Source organism: Monopterus albus, unplaced genomic scaffold, assembly GCF_001952655.1.
Source record: "Monopterus albus unplaced genomic scaffold, M_albus_1.0 scaffold69.1, whole genome shotgun sequence".
NCBI classification, from domain to species: Eukaryota; Metazoa; Chordata; class Actinopteri; order Synbranchiformes; family Synbranchidae; genus Monopterus; species Monopterus albus.
In genome coordinates, this window is record NW_018127949.1 from 103,938 (window position 1) to 122,836 (window position 18,899).

Below are 18,899 nucleotides of genomic sequence, written 5' to 3' on the forward strand. Positions count from 1 at the left end.
TGCGCCATGGAGCGGGCATGAGTATGCCGGGAATGCCTCAACCTCCGGCTGGGTACCCCCGCAGCATGAACAACGCTCCCCAGTACTCCCAGGTTGGTTTTCTCTGTAATTTCCTGTTATTTAATAAGGAAAGTTGGCATTGAGCGAAAGGCTGTAAGTTAATTTTGCTGTGGGCTATTTGTTATCTTCTAAGGGTAAAAGCAGTCCTAAAGTTTGGGTTTAAGCTAAAGTATCCCGTTATAACGAATCACCTGCCAGAAAACAGGAACAACGTTAAAGCTCAAATCACTCCTAAATTCAAGGGTTGGACACTACGTTACTTCCGCATTCGAAAAGGTAATGTAATAATTACTGCCACCAGTATATTCAATTTACCATGATTTATATGGCCGCTCCAGTGATTGCTCATTGTGTGCTTTAATTATTTGGAGGTCTAATCAATATGATTAACAAAGTTTTGTGCATGTGCGATAGAGAGAGTCACGTGGTTGCCCTTAGCCTCCTGTCAGTTAGCTTTAAAACAAAAGTAAGTTCATCATCACTACCATCTGTCAGAGCTCAGTCTGCACATTTGATCCCAGTTTGCCACCATCTTGCACTTTCATGCGGTTTTTAGTTGAGATGATTTATTATAGCTGTCTTATGTTTGTTAGAGTCCTACGGGTTCAGATAATTAATTAAATGAATGAATGAATTGGGTGTTTTTCAGACTCTAACTCCGTTGTAAAGCAAGGTGACGATTGAAACATCAGGAATTAGCCATTGTCTTCACATGCATACAACGGACATCAAAATGTATACACACATTACATTTATAAACGTACTATATTTAACAAATGTTAGATTTGCTGTTCTCACATTATCCAACCTGCACAGACTATACATTTCTCATTTCTCAGTGCCTCACATGTTGATGTTTTATATGCTGATTATGATTAGTACTGTAATTTGTGGTACACACGATAATATCCTGTGCAAACATTGTTTCTGCACACTTCTTTTTATATACTATGGATGGCAGTACACATGGGCATATAGTAAGCCCTTAACATATAACTTAAATTTTACATAAATGTATGTTAGCCTAATTATTTTACACTGTTGCTTCATTAGTGCTCAAGACCTCGTAAAACTCAGGAAGAACTAATCCTTCCTATGTTTCTACTGCTTTTGACATGAAAAGGCGACTCATTATTGTAAACCATTACTGTAAGAACCAAATGTGGCTGTCATCTGCTCGTACTTATTTTCCTAATCGCCATTTTTGTAAGGGAACATGGTGAGATGGACAAAGAGCACAGGACTGAAGAAGAAACGGGGTTACTACACAACAAAGTGTTTTCTGTACTTGAACCTGAAATGATAGTATCCCTCCTTTTCTCTAGCGCCCAGGGATGCCACCCAGTAGAGTCGGGGGCCCCTTGGGGTTGATGGGGGGTCAGCTACCTGGTCCTTCTTATTGTGGTGCAAACATGTCCATGCGGCCAGGCATGGTGCCTCCGAGCATGGACGCCTCGAGGAAGCGGTTCCTTCATCAGCATCAACCGCAGCAGCAAGAGGTGCTGGGAGGCGGCCTCAGACGAGGGTAAAGTACCAGTGTTTGTGTGAGAAAAGGAGAAGAGCTGGAGAGGAATAATGTCAGAGTTGATTGACCAACACAGCCTGGGAAAAAATCAGTAAATGGCCTGAAACTAACAATAATTTCCATTAATTATCATTTAATAGGTGGATTCTTTTCTCCATTAATCCTTAGGTCACAAACCCAGAAAAAAATGACAAAATACAATTTCCCACTGCCCAAGGTGACATTTTCAGATTGCTTGTTTTAAACACCAGTTTAAAACCCATACATGCCATTTACAATGATATGAAAATGCTGCAAATCCTCACATTTGAGAAGTTAGAACTTGTTTGGCATTTTTGTAAATTAACTGATTATAAAGATTGGTACTGCATCATTTTCTGTTGATTGCGTAAAATTTATACAATCCACCAAATACCGTAGTTTAACAAACAACGATAACATTTTTTTCTCAATATGCTTTTTGTTAAATTTTTTATTGCATGTTTTCAAACTGACTCTGATCAAGTAGCCTAGTTGGTCGTAGAGTAGTATATTTATTTTGTTGCTTTTTATGACATGCTAATACCAAAGAAGTGTTCATTGAGGTCATGAAGTTTTAAAGAGGGCTGCTGTATATAAGAGGAAAACCTTGAAATTGGGTGTTTTTCCTCATTATGCATGACAAAGTTTGTGTACTTAAAAGATGCCAAATGAACCTATTACATCCAGGGGAAATGTTAATCAAGTTAATAGTTTTTGGTAACCAAAATACATATTGTTCTACATAACGCTACTGTAGTAATATCATCACATGAATATTTAGTGACTACACTTGCTTGTTTGGGCTCATTAGCACTATATGAACTTTACTCTTTATTTCAGGATGTGTTTTTCTCTCTGCAGTCTGTTTATCTGCTGAAAACAGCTCCAGTCACACAGACACAAGGGTAGGGTTATCTCATGACTGGCCTTTGCTCTCTAAGCAGCAGACACACTCGGTACTTTTGACTTCACACTGCTCAGTTGTGCCACCCTCATAAATGCTGCAAGCCATGATGAGAGGCAGTATTTACAGTTTCATCTACAAAGAGCCTCTTGTCTTTAAAGGTTTATCTCATGACAAAATTTCCAGTATAGGAGGATTAGTGAACCCCAGGTTTAGAGGCAATTTAATTAAAGAAACACAACACCTTTTTTGTTATCAATACCAATGATAAGTGGGAGCCTTAAGTGCTGAGTTAATGAAGAGAGAGCAGTGGTCGAGATTTTGTTATTACACTTTGAAGTCTTCACAAATTATTTTTAACTCGGATTAAGTAAATGAGGTCTTTATATGTCAGTGTGTGGTCAGTTCTTTTAAAAGGCAGCATAGTGCAGCGTGTACTCATCTGATTCAGTCAAATTCTTTGTGGCAGCCAAAATGAACATAGTATTTTGGAAATATTCTTATTTACCATCTTTTCTGTGTGATTCAGGGCAAAAAGACGCAAGATGGCTGACAAGGTTCTCCCACAGAGGGTAAGACATTTTTGATACACTAAATTGTGTCTTGATTGGATAGAATTTGATAATAGTTGTCTGTAGTTCCTTGATTTTTACATCCTGCTACTGGCTCTGTAGATTCGAGACCTGGTCCCAGAATCCCAGGCTTACATGGACCTCTTAGCCTTTGAGAGGAAACTGGATCAGACCATTGCCCGAAAGCGCATGGAGATTCAGGAGGCCATTAAGAAGCCCATTATGGTATCCCTTCATGATTGTGCATTGTATGATTTTAGGATACTAAAAGGAATTTTTGAGACGAGACTTTCATGATTTATGAGTATTGTAATCCAAAAGTCAGCTCTTCTGTTGTTATTGCAGCTTCTCAACCTTGTGTTTTCAAAGTCAGGTCTGTAAACTAGCCCCAGCTGCCACCTAGCGAAGGTTATAACAAGTGTTCAAACCATGAGAAGTCATTTTAAATATTCAGTCATGGAGGAGCTCTCCTTTGCTAAAAGTCCAAAACAGTGGCTGCCAAACCCAAATGGTGCCGTTCTTTTGTACAGTACAGAGAGAGCAGGACAAAGAAAGAGCAAAAACCACTTGTTATTCAGCTAACACTAGCTTTGGAAGTGGAGGCTGCATTTTGTAAAGTTCGTCGCAACCAGGCACCCATAATTAACGTTGTTCCTGGGAAACAGAACATGATGAGAGGGGCAAAGAGAGGTTAGGTGTGATTTATGTTGTCAGTTTTTAGACTCTGTAGACCCTCTAGTCTGAAAAGAACTTGGGTAGAGTAACGTTAAGAATTCCACCTGTAAATTATCTTGATTTATGACTTCCTTGTCTTGTGTCCATCAGTTTGAAAATGTCTTAATCTGATTCAGTTTTTTCATGGTTTATTTTTGTCTTCAGTTTTCACTGGAATTCCTAATGCATCTGTTTGTTCATGTCTGACGCAGCAAAAACGTAAGCTCAGGATCTACATTTCCAACACATACACTCCAGGCAAGCCTGAGGGTGAGGAGGCTGAAAAGGTGTCCTCCTGGGAGCTGAGAGTGGAGGGCAAGCTTCTGGAAGAAGTATGTGAACAGCACAGCCATTGCATGTGAATCTTCTCGTTCTGTTTCACAACTGTCTCAGTCTGGTTTGACTCCAAGTATTTCAGTCTCTGTTTTTGTTTTTCTGAAAACGTCACAGTCACTCAGCTCTGCTTGGGCTGTGTCCTTGGCTCAAACCATGCAGCCAGATGTGTATTTGCAGTTTTCCACACTCCGCCCCGCATCTCCCAACACACCACACCAGCTCATGTTCTCTTTTGAAACAAGGAATTGAAACCACTGGCTGAGACATACCATAAACTGATATGCCTCTCCTCCCTCTATCAGTTCTAGCTGCGCCATTTGGGGCCACATGAAGGAGGGGTTTTTTTTTTCTAATTTCTGTACATTTTTTTCCTCTGCCTCATTGTAGGCATGTGTAGGAGTTTTGCATGCATAACAAAAAAAGAAGAGGGTGTGAAGGAAGGAGTGAATGGGGTCATGTTGTGCAAACAGACTTTGAGAGGGCGGGGTGCAACAGCTTCTTCTAGTTGTCTACTGTTTTGTGCTTTGCTATCCCCAATGTGTTCAGAGCCAAACTATGCAGCTGCATAGTCTGACATCAAACAGTTAAAAAGACACAAATAGCAGTCCTTTCACACTCTTTTCATGCAATCTGTGTTTCTAGCCTGGCAAGCAGAAGAGGAAGTTCTCATCTTTTTTCAAGAGCCTGGTGATTGAGCTTGACAAGGAGCTCTATGGACCTGATAATCATTTAGTAGAGGTATGATGTCATGAGATTTTAGGCAAATTAACACTAAAATGTTCTGATTTTGCTGTTGCTTCACAAGCGCCAGTCCATTTTCAGCTCTGGTTATAAAGGGGAGTTCAGCTGGAATCAGTAAAACTTTGGAACCGATCCTTTCTGAGCCTGTTTGACAGTGGGCGGTAGGGAGAATCTGGAAGATATCTTTCAGTGTTTAGTTCCACAGTGTTCTGTGACTTGTGTATGTGTGTGCTCTGTAACTACAGTATGCTCATTCATATTTTAAATTAACACAGATAAAGGTGGTTTGTCACAGTTAGGGGTCAACTTACATAATTGAGTATCTTATACACAAAGTGGTTAAAAACAAGTATTTATGCTAATAGGTGCATTTACTGGTAATCGATGCCATTTAATACTGGCACTGAGCCAGTAGTGTGGCACTGGTGACGCAGTGATTAGTGCTGTTGCCTCACAGCAAGACGGTTCTGTGTTCGAGCCCTTTCTGTGCGGAGTTTGCTTGTTCTTCCTCTTGCCCACTGTCAGCTGGGATTGGCTTCGTGACCCTCGATAGGATAAGTGGCATAGATAATGGATGGACTGCTGGACAGAGCCAGTATCATCTTGAAGCATTTGATTGTATGTCTGTTAGTAGAACTTCTGTCTATATGCAGAGGCAAGCCGCAAGTGAGGGTATGAATAAGGGAGGAGTAGATAGAGGGCTGTGGAGAGATTATTTGAATAAATGTACTGTATAACCTTTTATTTTATTAACATTTCACTTTTGATGTAGTTGTAGCACTCATCAGACAAAGTTAAAAACTCATTTCTTTTTGCAATTTTTTTGTCGTTCAGTGGCATCGAATGCCCACCACTCAGGAGACAGATGGTTTCCAGGTCAAAAGACCTGGTGACGTGAATGTCAAATGCACCCTACTGCTCATGCTCGACCACCAGGTATGTACGCATATACCCATAGAGTTGTATCTCTGGGTGGTGCGATTGCTCAGATGACTAACTTTTCTTTTCTTCCAGCCTCCTCAGTACAAACTGGACCCCCGCTTGGCCCGTCTGCTGGGTGTGCACACGCAGACACGAGCAAGCATCATGCAAGCTCTCTGGCTCTACATCAAGAACAACAAGCTGCAGGATAGTCATGAGAAAGAGTACATCAACTGCAACCGCTATTTTAGACAGGTAATGGAATACTTCTGAGCAGCAGATTGGTTTAAATATCATTTGTGTATGTATTAGACCAAATGTGCAGAGCTTTATTTTTAGTTTAGTTTTTTTTTTTTTTAACAATTTGTTCCCTTGAACTAGCAATTCTTACAGGTAACGACAACATTTGTACTACATGCCATGGTTTTTTAATTTAAGGGCTTGAATTATTATATCACTAGTAAATATATGCACAAAATTACATCATTCATTACCAGAATTTATCATCTTTACCATACATTTAATAATTTGTAAATTAAAATTTGCACAAGATAAGCATTGCTAATATCATCTGCACTCCATGACTGCACAGCAGGGATTTTCAAGTGCTGGTCCACGAACTCCTGGTGGTCCGTGAAGGCGTGGCAGGTGGTACCTCACCATGTATTCAGTAATGTAGTTTCACTGTGGGCATCACTATTTTTAAATTGTTTTTCAAAAACACATTTCCATGTATTAATTATAGTTTGTGAATAATCAAACTATGGAAATATATACCATTTAGAAAAGCCAAGGCGATTATCATGATTTAAGTAGTGCCCATCTATTGCAGCTACCCCGCAGCAGTGGTCCTCAAGTTGCTTGTTACTAAGAGTAGTGGACCCTGGGTCACAATCATTTAAAAACCCCTGCTATACAGGACTTCGAATGCACAACGATGCATGTATTATATTGGATTTATAATGTTTTAATGCTTTCACAGAGACGAAGTGACACAAAACTTTACCAGAAGCTTGTCAAACATAATCTGTTCTCTAACCAAATGCTGTTCAGATCTTTAGCTGTCCTCGCATGAGGTTCTCTGAGATTCCCATGAAACTCGCAGGCCTGCTGCAGCACCCTGATCCCATCATTATCAATCACATCATTAGGTAAAGGCTGCTGTGGATTATTCTCTTTCTGTGTTTGTGCCATGTCAGGTGTGTTCACTGTTTGGAATCTAATTTATTTTTAGAAAAACTTGAAATATTTTCTTCTGCAAATCTTCCAGCGTCTTTCCAAAGATTTAAGTTTTTGCATTTTCAACCATAATCATTTATATGAGCTGTTATTAATTTTACTTGCAGTCATGTACTTAGTTTTATGATATGGATTGTCAGTACTTAGTGCTGGTCGTTCTTCCTCTTTCATTTACAACCCAACCTCTGTAATGCTACTTTTGTGTCTTCTCTGAACAGTGTGGACCCCACAGATCAGAAGAAGACTGCTTGTTATGACATTGATGTGGAGGTGGATGACCCACTGAAGGGCCAAATGAACAGTTTTCTGTCCTCTACAACCAACCAACAGGAAATTGCTGCACTGGAGATGAAAGTAAGGATCCCACAGACATTTTGAGGAAAATAAAAAAGGGGGGGGGGGGGGAGGTTTGTTAAGAGCATTGTCGAGTGTGCTTTATTATTCACTGCAGATCCATGAGACGATTGAGTACATTAACCAGCTAAAGACAGAGAGGGACTTTATGCTGAGCTTCAGCAATAATCCACAGGAGTTCATCCAGGACTGGCTCAAGTCTCAGTCCAGAGATCTGAAGGTAAACATCTACACCCAACACAGGTTTCTCCACAGGAGTTTATCTTCACATAGTATAGTTTTCGAGTCTACCAACAACAATTTGAGGTTTATTAATTTTAGATTAATAAGAAAAGATTCATAAAAATTTTACAAAATATGTGTCAAGTGTAGGTAGTAAGGTAGATTTTGTTCTCCTCAACTTCTTATATGGCTGTTCTATCAATACAAGAACTGTTCCTTTAAGACAAATATTTTGATTTTTCTCCACATATATTGTGCCTTCAGTTTCCCCTTTACTAAATGAGTTTCATACATAAATGCTTTTGGAGAATTGTTGCGTCTAATTAAACTGATAAATTGTCAGTGCTGTTGAAGTGCACCCTGGCCCCTAATTATCATTTGATCTTTTTAGGTGGCTAATATTAATGAAATGGATTTCTGAATGTATGAGATTGCGGTTCCACATGTGTTCAGTGTTACATTTGTTTTTCAACAGTTGATGACAGATGTGACAGGAAACCCAGAGGAGGAAAGGAGGACTGAGTTCTACCAGGCGCCCTGGGTACCAGAGGCAGTGGGCAGATACATTTACTCCAAAGTAAGGAATTGCTAAGTCTGTTGCGCTGCTACTGCACACATTTGATATATGTTTTATTGTAGGGTTTCAGTAGATTTAATTTGCACCGATGCTATGCCTTCTTTATTTCAGATGCAGCAGAGAAGACAAGAGCTGGAGCAGGTGCTGGGTATCCGACTCACCTGAAGACATATTCCAGAGGAGTCACAGCCAACTTAGGTTTACATTTAAAATGTTAATGTAAAATGTCTTCTCAGTTAAATTGGAATTATCTTGGAATTAAACAAGCTAATATTGCATCTTAAGTTTTCCCAAAGCCATCTCTGACATGGTATAAAATACCAGCTTATAAGTTGGATGCATATCTTTGTCATTGCCATAGATAAGTGTAAAATCGACCAAGTATAGGGACCAAAGTGTTGATTTACATGTTGTCAATATGTTTGCCTTGCATTTTCTGTCATTTTGAGCCTATTCAAATCTTTGCTTTGTATTGCAGTATGTTTTGTTTATGGTACAGTATGCTTAAAACATGTTAAGCATTGGTGTTGCCCAAGTGTTTTTCGCCATTACACTTGAAAGAATGTTTCTCTACCTTCACATTTAAAGCCATAACTTTTAGACAGGAACAACAGCTGATGTCTAGTAACATCTCAGTAGAACAAGAATTGGGAAACATGGGTAGAAAACAGGAATTCATAAGATGTCTCATGACTTACAGGGGTTAATAACAAGCTTTTTTTGTGGCACCAATACTGTACAAGTTTTGTGCTGTTTTATATTGGGGGATATGCTATTTGAAAAGTATCTTTTCTTTGTTATATAGGGAACCAGGTTTTCTAGGAAAGTTTTACTCTCGCGAAATATTGAGCTCTTTGCGCAAGGACATCAGTCCACTCTGTCCAGCTGTTGTTCAGTTGCTCTTTTTTTTATTCTTCTTGAATGTTTACATACTACTTTATGTGCCATTGGGGTTTTCATTGTTTTAATACCAGGAAGAGGAATAGTGGTTAACTGGTATTAATAATCTAGGAATACTGGTGTAGTGTATCACCTGAACACTTAGAAATCGGAAATGTTGTGTGGACAGATGTTTTTTGTACAGTCTCTTTATAAAATGATTGCATGTTGTGTATCAATCAAAGGCCTTTATCTTTTATACATTTGGAGTATTTTTTACAATAAATATACTTACAAATGTTTTATACTGTCATTTTAAGTATACATTCTATTAAACAATTCAAGAGTAAAATGATAAATGTAGCCATTTATTTTATTTATTTGTACATAACTAGATCACAGATTTAACTTGGGCCTCTATTCGGTACAGTACTCTGTACAGTAAAAACTGAGGTAATGACCGTGCGTGTCAGGGCTGGTTGAAGAGCTCTTGGGCTTCTGAAAGCAGCCCAACCTTAGACATGTTTACCACTACTCAAATAACAGCCAAGCCAAACAGATCCTACACTTTTCAAAGAACTGCCTCTCAGCTTGGGACACTTAGAAAGTCAATTTGTGATCAAAGTTTAACGCTCAATGAAATCAGTTGAAAAGTATAACAACAGCTACATATGAGAGATTTGAATGTTAATGCAACACTTTAAAATGACTGTAGGTGGCGATGTGTGTGTAATTACATTAGTTTAAAAATTTAATAAATGCCCGAAGAAGAAGTCTCCCGGAAATACGCCTGTTCTCAAGCGGATGCAGAAATTTCAAGATGGAGGTGGATGGGATTGATCATGTAGGTGTATTTTTCTGCCGTTTTGTTGACTTTAATTGTGTACTGTCAAGCAAACGTTATCATGATGTTCTAAGTCGAGTATTTTTAAGACAGTTGTGGGATTGATTGATTTTGCGACTGTGCTCTGAATTTTGAACTCTCTCCATTCATAATAATGAATGTGCAGTGTGTTCCTGCTTTGCTGTCTCATTGTAGCTAGGTTAGCTAAATCACTGGCTATCAAAAGCTCGCTGTCAGTTGTATTTAGTCATTCTGAATGACTGTCAGCTGTTTGTCCACACCATTGTTCTATCTTTTTTGTTCCGAATACACAGCGGTTGTTAGATGTGGCTTAACGTTAAAAGAACCAATACTTTGCAACGCGTTACCTAATCTCTGTTGGCAAGTTAGCCAGTGCTAGCTCGCGTTAATCTTTGTTAATTAGCCGGTAAACTAAAGCTAGTTAGGCAGCTAGTTATGGAGAGGCAGGTAACGTTAGATTTTAGCCCAAGTTATTGTCTTATTGTTTTACAAATATCTTGTGAATAATGCCAGGTTTTAATCTTGTTCTAATATTTTAGCACTGTTAATCAAATCAAATATATTCATAACATTTTTCGTTAATGTATTTTCTCATTGTTTTTGAAATGTCTTAATTTTTTTTATTGCATGAAAATTTATTGCATGTAGTTGTCAATCAAGCAAAACCCCCAAATTCTTTGGTGTTAGTTTTTGCACATTTACACATTTTCTGCTTTTTTTTAATCACTGTAATTCGGTATCTTTAGGGTTTTTATTGCTGTTGGTCAAAACCTGACCAATTTCCTATTGGAACACTGCAAATTAATGATGGACATTTTTATGGCATTTCAAAGACCAAATGATTACCTGAGCACAAAATTTAGCAACTTGTTCGATAATGAAAAGTGGTCATTAGTTGCAGCCCTATTATATGTTAATGGAGAGGTCTCACTCAGATGACATCAGTCATTAAGTGTTCTTGATGCTTTTTCCTTTGACAGATGGAGATGGGGGATAGTAAAGGTGGCTCCGGTCTTCAACAGTATTATTTGTCGAAAGTAGAGGAGTTACAGGTGAGAAAATAAAATCTGCACATTTCACACTGGTTATAATTCAGATTGCACAACTTATTACCTGTCAATCCTGATCTGCTGTTTTCTGAACAGCTGACGGTGAATGAGAAAAGCCAGAATCTCAGACGTCTGCAGGCACAAAGGAATGAGCTCAACGCCAAAGGTACGCTGTTGTCAGCTACTGTAACATTAGTGTGTTACACATTATAATTTACTTCTTTCAAATGAAGCTGAACCTACCCCTATCTGGAAATACTAAAGCTGTAGTTTTTGTCTTTCCTTAGTGCGTCTCCTTCGTGAGGAGCTGCAGTTACTACAGGAGCAGGGATCCTATGTAGGAGAAGTGGTCAGGGTCATGGACAAGAAGAAAGTGCTGGTGAAGGTATGCTTGTTTATTGAGGTACTTTGCAACTCACTGTGTTTGTATTACTACTTGACAGTTTAAATGAACATCTCTCCTTATCAGGTGCATCCAGAAGGAAAATTTGTTGTGGATGTTGACAAGAACATTGATATCAATGATGTAAGTATTATGATTGTTATCTTAATAATGGTTCCAAGTAACAGTATATAGTTTTTCCACTGTTACCTTCACACTAACTTATAGTCAAACTACAGTAGAAAACAGAAGAATCCTAAACAGACGCTGTGCCTTTCACTTGTACCCACCATAGCAAAAGACTGGAAAAACAAATTACATAAACCATATTTAAGCTATTTAGGAAACATGACACAAAGTATTTTATCATGTCTTTGTCCCTGCTGCATCAGGTGACTCCAAATTGCCGTGTCGCCCTGCGGAACGACAGCTACACCCTGCACAAGATCCTGCCCAACAAGGTGGACCCTCTGGTATCCCTCATGATGGTGGAGAAGGTGCCGGATTCCACCTATGAAATGATTGGTGGCCTGGATAAGCAGATCAAGGAAATCAAGGAAGTCATTGAGCTACCTGTGAAGCACCCGGAGCTGTTCGAGGCATTAGGGATTGCACAGCCTAAGGTGGGTGATGGACAAGAGGGAGGATAGTGTACAAGAGCTGGATGTCAGCTTTTTTTGTGAATGGGTTTAGGTTCAAATACACCTGCATCCTCCTGAGACACAAACTGTAAACCAGTGTTTCTAGCCACTCGGTGTATTATTGTGTGAGACCTTTTTCATATTAATTTGAGTGATTTTTGTTTTGTGATAATATTTAATATGCAGTTTGGATTGAGAGTATTTTCTAATAGATTAGACCCATAAAACCTGTCACATAATGTCCAAACTGCATAGTCATCCAGGAAAAAAGCTGTTTTTTAAGTGCCTTTGAGATACACAGGTCTTTTTGACAACAGTGATGTATAGGTTTGTAATTGATTATTTTTATCTGTTAATCTGCAGGTTATCTTCTCTATTATGTTTAGTGTATGAAATATCAAAAGATAGAAATTCCCATCGGTCTTCTAGAGCCTGGCATAATGTTTTCAAATGTATCATTTTGCCCAACCATCCAGACCATAAAGACCAGTTTACCACAATTGAAAACCGCACACAGGGGGGCTTTGGCATTGTTGCTTCAACAGTAACTGAAACAACTCATTTTCAAGGAATCAGACTTTTTATATCATCATTGTTGCACCTCTAGTCACGTTTTGTCTGCTTTGCTTTGGGCGTTTGCAGGGTGTGCTGCTGTACGGTCCTCCAGGTACAGGGAAGACGCTGCTGGCCAGAGCTGTGGCCCATCATACTGACTGTACCTTCATCAGGGTGTCTGGCTCTGAGCTGGTCCAAAAGTTCATTGGAGAGGGTGAGCTCCTCTTGTCTCTTCTTCACATTATAATCATTCATTCCCATTATTTATTTATTTTTTGTCAGAACACTAACTGTGTAATGTTAATTAACCCCTCTCTTGCCCCAGGTGCCCGTATGGTGCGTGAGCTGTTTGTCATGGCTCGAGAACATGCTCCCTCCATCATCTTCATGGACGAGATCGACTCCATCGGTTCGTCTCGTCTGGAGGGAGGCTCAGGTGGTGACAGTGAGGTGCAGCGAACGATGTTGGAGCTGCTCAATCAGCTGGATGGCTTTGAGGCCACAAAGAACATCAAGGTATCTCTCTCTCTCACACACACACACAGTGAGAAGTATTTGTTCTTTATGGGTTAGTCACAGGATACTTTCAGTGTGTTTTTATAGTGTGCATAGGACAGCCTCACCTCAGGTATGCTGTTTCTGTGGTAATGCTTTACTTACTCCTTCTGTATCACCTCTAAGCAGATAAGAGCATTGTGTTTATTTACTGTATAAGCATCTTGTATGAAACCTAATAGAATTAGAACTGTCATTGTCAGTCATTTGTTTATACTACATATGGTCACTCGGTTATGGTTTTGTCACAGGAGTTCAAGTGGTTGACAACTACAACGCTTAAAGACCAGCACACTTTAAATACCTGTAAGCAGTTTCATTTTATTGAGAAAAAAATCCACTCCCTCTGTCCCTGCAGGTCATAATGGCAACCAACCGTATTGACATTCTGGACTCCGCTCTCCTTAGGCCAGGCAGGATTGACAGGAAGATTGAGTTTCCCCCTCCCAATGAAGAGGTCGGTACTTATACAGTATATACAGACACATGCTGTGGAGTTTCTTGTATTTGAGTGTCTTAAAGGATCTTTTTTATTTATTTATTTAATAAATCATTTACCTTAAGGATTGTCCTTTAACGGAAGTTCTCGTCTCTCCAAATCTCTACAACAGAGCTAGTGATTACAAAATTAGCACTAGCTATAGAGTCGCCATACCCACTTTGAGGGGAAGTACAGCAGATTGAAAAGAAAAAAAACAGTTATCCTTTAAATGATAGGTTGATGTCCCTCCCCACAAGTTTACAGAGACTAAAACCCACAATGAATTATGTGTATTTGCCCTTATGTCATTGTATCCAGAACCTGGTTTACCTCATTTGTCTGTGTCACAGACCTCCATTGATGTCCTGAACTAATGTAGAAGTTAGCAAAGTAGTGTAAACACAGCAGAGATCGCACACACACAGTTGACCCTCTTGACAAACCATATAAAGTACCACCAGTCATAGCCATTGGAGTTTTTATTTTATTTTTTATTTTTTTTAAATGGACCTCAGGTTTTTCATAATGAAGAAGCATGATGCCCAGTACAGTGGTGTGGCTCACTGGTGGGTTTATTACCTTTTTTTTTTTTTTATGCTAATGGAGGGCTACAGCACAGCCAGACTGACTTAAACCAGGCTCTGAACTCTATGGAAGCACATTGCATTCACCAAAGAAAAATGGCAGGATATTATCTTCTTCTCATAAGAGAGCTGGAATGTTGCAGAACTTACCTGAAAATCATCAGGTTTTAACAAATTATTTAGTAGATATTTTTGCTTTTGTATGTACGGATAGAATTACATTAATCTTAAAGAAATGTTAAAAACCCAGTGTTTCTCAAGCAGGTTCTGAAGCCTTCCAACTCCTCCTCTGTCCATGTAGCCTAGTTACAGTGTGGGCAGCAACTTTGAGGCCTGTTTTTACCATATTTGTTTGTTTGCTGCATTAGCTATTAACAGTTCACTATTAAATGTACTGAAAACTCTCACTGAATTACTTTGATAATAAAGAATTCATTAAAACTTGATGAATTTTAGGCCAGTCCTACGTTATTTCATAATTACAAGAAAAAAGATCTAGTATTCATGAGACTTTTTTCCAGATCAGGCTCTTTTAATTATGAGATAGTAAGTCATAATGACAATATCCTTTTTTTGGTGAATGCAGTGTGTTTCTGTAGAATTCACTGGCACGAGTACATTCGTTGTTTTTAGTCTCTATGGAATTTGTGGACAACAAACCTAGGAACTCACCAGCCTTATCCCTTTAACTGTGCATCTTTAGGCTCGTCTGGACATCCTGAAGATCCATTCCAGGAAGATGAACTTGACACGTGGCATTAACCTGCGAAAGATTGCAGAGCTCATGCCTGGAGCTTCTGGTGCTGAGGTTAAGGTGAGAATTAGCCCAGTGAATAGCAGCAGTTGGATGTTAAATGGGGCATACAATTTAAACTTCCTTTATTGCGTGTGTATTTTTAGGGTGTTTGCACAGAGGCAGGGATGTACGCTCTGAGAGAAAGGAGAGTGCATGTCACACAGGAGGACTTTGAAATGGCTGTGGCAAAGGTTAGTAGAATGAAGCTAATCCCACACCTTATTGTGTGTTTACTAATGAATGGTTCTACCAGTACCTGCCCATTAAGACTGCCCCCCCCTTCTCTTCACCAGGTCATGCAGAAAGACAGTGAGAAGAACATGTCAATCAAGAAGCTGTGGAAGTAAAAGGCATGCACAAGCAACCACATATGTATATTTTTCTTCCTTTGTTTATGGTTTAAAGTAAAGAGTTTACCCAATCAATACTAGATGGCTCAGCAGTATTCCTTCCCTCAACCAAGTATCTTCAGATAGCAAGAAACATGTTTATTTAAGACTTTAGTCAAAGCCAAGTCAGGTATCAGTAGCATCAGTTTGCAGAAGTAGCAGATCATCGCTTTCATTTTAAAAGTGCAGAGCACATCTGCAGATCTTCAATGAATTGTGCAATGATTAACAGTATTGTAAGTGTGTAGTCTGTTCTTAACAGATGGTTGGTGCTCAGATAACAGCATAGTGTGACCATTGTGTTCAAAGGATGAGAAAATGAAAGGGCCAAGGATGAGTTTGGGCAGCTGATGTGGGTTCTTTTAATTTGAGGGAATCGTTGTCAAGAGAAATGAAAAGTAGGTGACTTAAAGTACTCTATGAAACTGGCTACTAATTTTCACATCAGAGAGGGAGATTATTTGTCATTAAACATTTCCAAAATGTTGGCACTGAAATTTATGATTCAGTTGCTCACAGTCCAAATCAGCATAATAGAGCAGTGTTTCCCCTACCATTATATTAGAGGGGTGCCCCGCCCTCAACACTGGGATCCATAACCTGTTGACCTCAAACTGTAGTCTCTGTGCAGTGTTTCTCTACTGAGATGTGTCAAGACAAGAGTTTTACCTCATGGTCTTCTTTCAAGATGGCCAGCCTCTCTGTGCTGTCCACCACCAGGATGATGAACTGCAGAGCAGGAGACGCGTCACTCTGAGCAACCTCTTTTCAAAAGACAGTTACAGCAATAAAATGCAACACAGTCAGCGAGCACTTCCAGGCCAAGAGCCTCACAATGGCTACTGGTGACTGCTATGCTAGTAGCCCTTTTTGAACAAGACAGCGTGACCCTGTATGACAAAAGAGCATTCTGGAGAGGTGTGAGAGCCCATTTAAACCAAGGTAACCACTCAGGAAAAAGACTTTCTGTATTATTAGCAAATGAGTCAACATATGAATGTGACCCAAATCACAACCAGGGTGATACCTGACTGCTCTACTCTGAAATGAAAGGGTGAATACAGATTAATACAGAGACTGTACGGCCCCACCACTGTAAGAAGTCTACTGAAATAGATATTTACTAGGGCTGCACGACAAATTGTTTGAGTGTGATTTCGATCCCTGTGCAATCTCAGCCTCATGATGATGATGTGAGAAACTGAAACCAGAAAACATTCTAAATGTGTGCTATTCCAGCAGCTGAATAGCTTGGTGGTTAATACCACTGACTTTGGTACAGCAGGTTGGGGTTCAAGCTCTGTGGGACTGCAACAACTGTCAGCTCTTAATAACACTTTAACACTTCAGTCTTTCCTAATGTAAACAGTTCTGTCTGTTTTATTTGTTGTTGCTGCACATCTCTAAAAGATAAAGAGTGTCAAGACTGAGTTATGCTTCTTTCTTTTCAAGCAAAACACTCAGAATATACTGCAACCCCCTAGGGACTACAGTATATCTATAGTAACTACACTATATCTGCTTACTTATAACCATTATGGGTAGCTCATAGCAAGGGTTTGTATCAATATGGAAGTACCTAAACACTTGGTGTTGGTTTACAGGTGAGAACAATTCAGATTTAAACCCAGTGTTCAATAATAAATACAAACAACATTGAAATTAATAATCATATGAATAAATTGTGTAAAATATATACTTTCACAGGCAATTTGTGAAATTCATGAAGTATTAAAACTTAAGTCATTATTTTGAAATGGTATTTCATCATTCTTAAGAGTTTTAGGGGTTATTTTCTTTGTGATTATGGACATCATTATTTCATAATGCCTTTTTATGTCCCGTTACTGTGGTAGCCTAGATGGTGATGATCATGCTGCTGTCTGTGACTCTGCAACAGACATGTTCATGAACACAGCAAGTCTAGAACAATTCAAAGTAGGTCAACCATACTTTGTGTGTATACACACACTTTAAGTAGGCCATTTCAACACTTTTCATATGTATAATTATACAGTGCACCTGAAGACCTGAGTACATAAACTCAGAACATGGAGGCATGTGGACCAGTGGAAAAACCCAAAGCTTTGTGGGCTCGCACTACAAACATCAAGATGGTAAGTAAATTGTCCAGGCCATTGTGAAATGTTGCATCAAATTTAGTGATGGGCAAATGATACCGAGGCTTTGGAGCTTGTGTCACTCATCCTGAAGCGGAGTGATTCGAAACGCTGTCAGAGCTTGTATCACGTGACCGATGACCTTCGAAGGTCATCGCTGTTTCACTTCGCGCTTCATTCCTTCAAAATGTTTCGAAGCTTTTCATTGGCTCATGGTCTTTCAGTGTGTGTCAACGCTCATGGCGTTTCAATGCATTCTGAGCCAATGACAGCTTGACGGGTTTTACAGATTTGTGTGGTTTGGTGCCATACCAGCTATATAAGATGCATCATTAAGGGTATTTTCCAAAGCTGGGGAGCTGGTCAGCCAGAAGAGGAGCCGGCTGAAGCCTGCGACAGTAGAAAAAATTATATTTCTCAATAAAAACCCGTGATGACAACTAACTTGTCTGCTTCTGTGAATAATCATTCCAAATCAACCATACAAGTCCCCAAATGACGACGGGGGCCAGAAGGGCCATGGCTCACTGGTGATGGGGACATGGACGGCCATGGCTCACTGGTGATGCGGTTGATCCACCGTAGATCTTTTGGAGTTAAAATATAATGTGTAGCGTTCTGTGTGTATGCAGATATAAGGTTACTTTATCTGGCGTTAACGGGAGTTTAGTGTTAGCGTGTAGCGTTAGCAAAGCTCTGCTAGCAAGAAGCCTTTCGGGCTGAAGACAAACCAGCCATGTGTCCTCTGATTAGTTCTATATGTGGTCAGCCTTCCGATACCCTATTGTTTTGGTTTAGCATGTTCATTTTAACAATGAGGTTAATTTGTTTATTAAAACGTCGTTCTATGAGATTTTGGCGGTAACTAGCCACCTATCCCCCGTTGGCTCTGTAGTCTGACAGCCAGCGTTATGGGAAGTGTTACATATCTAATATATCTGGAATAGATTGACGTTAGCACCTTCTTGTTTTAAACACCCAACACGTTCACTAATGTTTAGAGGACACTGGTCTTTGACACGGATTTCTTTGTTGTAGTGGACAAACCTTTAGGTTGGTACGTGAGTAAAGAGGTTTTCTGCCATGTCTGTGTGAGACGGAGCCTCCGTTTCGATTGAAGTCCAGACAAACCATCAGCTACCAGTCTTCATTAACGGTCCGAGAAGCCTTTTGTTTAAATTAATATTCAAAATATCAGGTTTCATTCACAGTGGAAACGATGCCAGGAATAAAGGTAGCGGTGCAGTGAAAGGTAGGTGACAATCTCACTCATGGTGGATTCATTAGCTTTTGTAGCGCTTGTAATTACAGGTTTCTCATCAATTGTTGGCTTCATATTAAATTTTGAATATAGACCTTGTGCTATGATCAAAACCTACAAAGCTGCTAAAATATACCTGCAACATTTTGTTCAAAG

General features: G+C 39.4%; 2 protein-coding genes across 4 annotated transcripts in view; both read left to right on the plus strand.

The window, feature by feature from the left end:
* smarcd2 (SWI/SNF related BAF chromatin remodeling complex subunit D2) overlaps positions 1 to 9,406 on the plus strand; it is a 10,072-nt gene extending 666 nt beyond the window's left edge. Inside the window, 14 exon segments of the mRNA XM_020605072.1 lie at positions 1 to 3; positions 5 to 92; positions 1,386 to 1,585; positions 3,040 to 3,082; positions 3,185 to 3,307; positions 4,009 to 4,128; positions 4,775 to 4,870; positions 5,708 to 5,809; positions 5,888 to 6,049; positions 6,848 to 6,945; positions 7,252 to 7,387; positions 7,485 to 7,607; positions 8,085 to 8,186; positions 8,298 to 9,406. The exon segment at positions 1 to 3 is cut by the window's left edge and continues 59 nt beyond it. Of these exon segments, the coding sequence (XP_020460728.1) occupies positions 1 to 3; positions 5 to 92; positions 1,386 to 1,585; positions 3,040 to 3,082; positions 3,185 to 3,307; positions 4,009 to 4,128; positions 4,775 to 4,870; positions 5,708 to 5,809; positions 5,888 to 6,049; positions 6,848 to 6,945; positions 7,252 to 7,387; positions 7,485 to 7,607; positions 8,085 to 8,186; positions 8,298 to 8,351 (1,450 nt within the window). The 3' untranslated portion in view covers positions 8,352 to 9,406.
* A 407-nt stretch (positions 9,407 to 9,813) lies between these two features.
* psmc5 (proteasome 26S subunit, ATPase 5) lies at positions 9,814 to 15,398 on the plus strand. 3 transcript variants are annotated; one of them, XM_020605376.1, is made up of 12 exons: positions 9,814 to 9,909; positions 10,911 to 10,982; positions 11,076 to 11,145; positions 11,267 to 11,364; positions 11,449 to 11,505; positions 11,754 to 11,984; positions 12,645 to 12,771; positions 12,883 to 13,073; positions 13,471 to 13,569; positions 14,881 to 14,991; positions 15,078 to 15,164; positions 15,267 to 15,398. In XM_020605376.1, the coding sequence occupies exons 1-12, from the start codon at positions 9,886 to 9,888 to the stop codon at positions 15,318 to 15,320; spliced, it is 1,221 nt and encodes a 406-aa protein (XP_020461032.1). In that variant the 5' UTR covers positions 9,814 to 9,885; the 3' UTR covers positions 15,321 to 15,398. The 3 variants fall into 3 exon arrangements, with proteins under 3 accessions (XP_020461032.1, XP_020461034.1, XP_020461033.1); XM_020605378.1 differs by lacking the exon at positions 9,814 to 9,909 and adding an exon at positions 9,922 to 10,108; XM_020605377.1 differs by lacking the exon at positions 9,814 to 9,909 and adding an exon at positions 10,271 to 10,377.
* The last annotated feature ends 3,501 nt before the right edge of the window (positions 15,399 to 18,899 follow it).